General features: G+C 42.0%; 2 protein-coding genes across 2 annotated transcripts; one reads left to right on the top strand and one right to left on the bottom strand.

The window, feature by feature from the left end:
• Positions 1 to 368: 368 nt before the first annotated feature.
• On the top strand, positions 369 to 1951 carry SARC_07615 (hypothetical protein; the record flags this gene model as incomplete). Its single annotated transcript, XM_014298448.1, has 3 exons — positions 369 to 533; positions 1149 to 1296; positions 1815 to 1951. 3 exons carry the CDS (start codon positions 369 to 371, stop codon positions 1949 to 1951), a joined length of 450 nt encoding a protein of 149 aa, XP_014153923.1.
• A 991-nt stretch (positions 1952 to 2942) lies between these two features.
• SARC_07614 (hypothetical protein) lies at positions 2943 to 3467 on the bottom strand (the record flags this gene model as incomplete). Its single annotated transcript, XM_014298447.1, has 2 exons — positions 2943 to 3092; positions 3357 to 3467. 2 exons carry the CDS (start codon positions 3465 to 3467, stop codon positions 2943 to 2945), a joined length of 261 nt encoding a protein of 86 aa, XP_014153922.1.
• Between the last annotated feature and the right edge of the window lie 278 nt (positions 3468 to 3745).

Genomic DNA, 3745 nt, shown 5'->3' with positions numbered 1-3745 from the left:
TGATAGTTATTTCTGACTGGAATGAAAGCTGAAGCTGTTCGATACCACACAAGTGAAAGGAAGGCTGTACTTGCGAGAGGATTAATTACCCCATAAACAGGCTGTACACGTTTACATGTATACACTATCCTGTATATAACATCCAATCAGGTAGATACATATCCAAGGGTGGCCTCTATATGAACTCTAACTATGATTACTTATTTGTACAATTGCTCCTGCCAGCCGAAAGTTCTTTTCGCACTGGTCGGTGCGTGTAGTAGTGAAGGGGGTCGGTTGATTTTTTCTGCCGTGTTTGCTCTCAGTTATTCCCCCGAGTTATATTCTATTGATAACCACCAATCAAATTCGACTGTGCAACTCTACAGTTGTTCGTGTACTGGATGGTGCGGGCTGTAGCGCAAGGGCTGTTCTGCTTTTACTGCTGCACTCTTGCGCTCGGTTACACAGCCATCGACACACAACAAGGTGGCCTTATTCTGGGCCAAGACGGCTTGGCTATGGTGTGCTACGCTAACGCCATTATGATACAGGTAAGAACGGCGCAAAACGCAAGGCAAAAGTGTGTGTGTAAATGATATATATATATATATATATATACTCTACAAAAGTGTGTGTATAAATGATATATATACAATTGAAAGTGTGCGTGTAAATGATATATATACTCTCATTCTGTACCAGAGTACATCGTGCAACAGATGTGTAAAGTGCATAAGGCTTGTTCGTCTTACTGCGGCGGTGCTGCCCCCAGGGTAGACCTATAGACATGTATGCCTATGTATTTCGGGCCACTATGGGGTCCACAATTATTGACTAAGCCATCGTGGTTGTGACACAGCTCAAGTGTTTCTAGAATACAAGGTACATCTGAAGCATTATAATACAATGTTCGTCTGAAGTATCAACATCCAAAATACGCCTTAGGTTTTCTACTCCAATGCACATCTTAAACGTTATAATGCGATGCATGTGTATTTGCATAGCTACTGCAAATCTTTTGCAACGACTCTGCTCTAACGCACATAGCGATAAACACACATGACGGTCACCTTCAGGGTGGTGAAAGTTTCGCTATCACATGCAAGCCACTCATGCGTGATCACGTGCATATGCTCACATGTGCATATGATAATGTGATCTATTAGGCGATGAACTTGGGATTGCAGACCCATTCGTTCACCTGGATGAACCATGTGGTGATTTGGGGCCTAACGCCTATGGTATGGGTGGTGTTTGGTGCGGCTACGTTATTCCCGATGTTTGGGGACTATCCGCTCTTCTTCGAAGTCCAAGGTATGTATTGTATTATATCTTTTATTCAAGCTATGTATTGTATTGTATATTGTCGTTTTCTTTTATTTCTGTTATAATCCCCATGGCATTGGTGGTATCTCGGGATGGCGCTTGTTCGTTCGTTTATTCTCAATCGGTGAGTATCCTCAAAGATTTCTGAATTGGGCGTATGACCATATGCGCGTAATTCCAATCTGAAGACTCGTGCCATGTGTATTTAAATACGTATCAATTTCAGCCGAATTAATCATAGTTGTGCGTGTGTACAAGAGTTATGGGTTAATCTGTGGACGTGTTAGTCTGTGGCCCGCTTTCAATGTTCCTAACGCGTCTAAGTAAAAAAATTACACCCCACATCGTGTTTGTATTCCATTAGAATAGAATTGCTTTCAAGCTCCAAGCTCGCATCCAGGAACATCCATCGATTGTACGACTATGTGTGGGTCGCAATCAACTAAGCTGGTAGCCACTACGCTTAATACTTTGACAATCGTCCCATCCACACTGTCCTATCACAGATACATGGATCTTTTGGATTCTAATGCCTTTAGTACTCGTCGGAAGTCTGGTCCCGTTCGTTGGGTTCGAGCAATTGTTTATGCCTCAGGCTGTCGCACTTTCGAAGAAGATGAATTCTGTGCTACACGTCTCGTGAGACAGAGGTACTACTTAGTTGGCGGTGAGGTACAGCGTTCGTTGTTGGTTTAAAGAGGCTTTGGTACGAAGGTAGTTCTAAGCCAGACGAAGACATCCGAAGTCATCGGGGGTTATTGGTATTATGTGGTATGTCGCTGGAGACAACAGCCGAAACACTTGGTACTAAATTGTAAAAACCGTGGAACACGTTCGTACAGTACGGAAAGCAAATAGCCGAGATAGTCCGTACTAGATTTTCATTATCTTGGGACTTTGTTAGCACTTTTAGAAGCCACGAGCCGAGTGTTCATAGTATTAACTATAAGGTAGGTGCGATAATCTAATATAGGCTTTCGCAGATTCTGAAAATGACAACAATATGTTCTTACAGCTCTGGATTTGCACCTTCCAATCGGTGTATGTCTCTGCCTGTAATAAATATCCCCTCTATCACTGTAAGCGGAAGTACCACCTTGTGCTGATCTGTCTGATTGACTCAGCAGAGATCGTAGCATGTACATCAATACGCTCTTCATTTCCCAACATTATATTCGTGGTCACCCTAGTTGCTTGAGTTTAGCCAAAGAAAGCACTTGTTTAGCCGACTCCCGAGACACGGAAACCGTATGTTTTTCGATCAACGGTTTGTACCGATATACGTTTGTACATGCAAACGAACCCGATTAAACAAACACAAATACGTTTCTTTTGTCGACACCTAAGCTGGTCCATCCACCATCTACTCCATTGAGATATAACTTTTCATCCCAGTGGACGATCTTCATGACACTTATTACCATGCTTGTTGTAGTAGCATGTCGCGTTTACACCAAACTTATTATCGGCCACGTTCATTGGTCGGTCATAGAGAGAATGTATTGACAAGTACTGCACACATCCATGCAGCTAATTGGAACACTACAGGGTTCTGAACATACGCGTACATGCCAAACTGTACACGAAGTCTTCTCTATTTTGGTTGTGTATTCGTCCGACCAATATGATCTAACTTAAGAAACGGGAGTCGGGGCGTTTGTCACATCTGCAGGGAGAGGGTCTTCGGCTTTTGCATAATCTTCGAATGTCATCTGAATGGATATACTGTGATCTCCGGCATTGAAGTTTATACTCGGTTCGTCCTTTAGTGCATTGTCACATGCCTGTGCGGCAAAATAAATATATGTTTGATTAGTCGCAAGCAAGTAGGTTTTAGACGTTGATATATATATATATATATGTGTGTGTGTGTGTTTGTGTCCGTACATACATAACATTAATACATACATGCAGCTACGGTATGTGATGCTATCGATTTGTGTACGTACACCACTCTTTGTCCGACATATGGTGCAATCCACTCCACTACTAATCAAAACGAGTATCAATGATATCATTGCTGGTAGAGATTTAACTCACTGACGCACCGTTCTGATCCCGAATAAGCTGCCAAACGGCGGTATAGACCCAGGCTTGAGACCAGTCATCTTGAACACTTCATCGACAGTGGCGAATCTGACCGAGCCCTTCATCCCCATGTTTTTCCTTATGAGTTTGCTGTCGATTCTAATGAACAAAAATATCATCAAGAATTAGACACTGATCTCTTTATTTCCCAGACGGAGTTTATAGTTGAGTCTGATGAACGACCAAAACTTCAAAAAATGAATTTACCTGAGACCTCAACACATCATATGTGTGGATAGTACACATGTTCATATCACTAAGATGGATGATATTCAGTATTTATCACAGGAAACACCAGGATCAAAGTTCTCTTCGTAGTTTTATTGTGCTTTCATTGAACTATAATTTA

Source organism: Sphaeroforma arctica (assembly GCF_001186125.1).
Source record: "Sphaeroforma arctica JP610 unplaced genomic scaffold supercont1.613, whole genome shotgun sequence".
NCBI lineage: Eukaryota > Ichthyosporea > Ichthyophonida > Sphaeroforma > Sphaeroforma arctica.
This window is presented reverse-complemented; position numbering and strand designations above follow the sequence as displayed.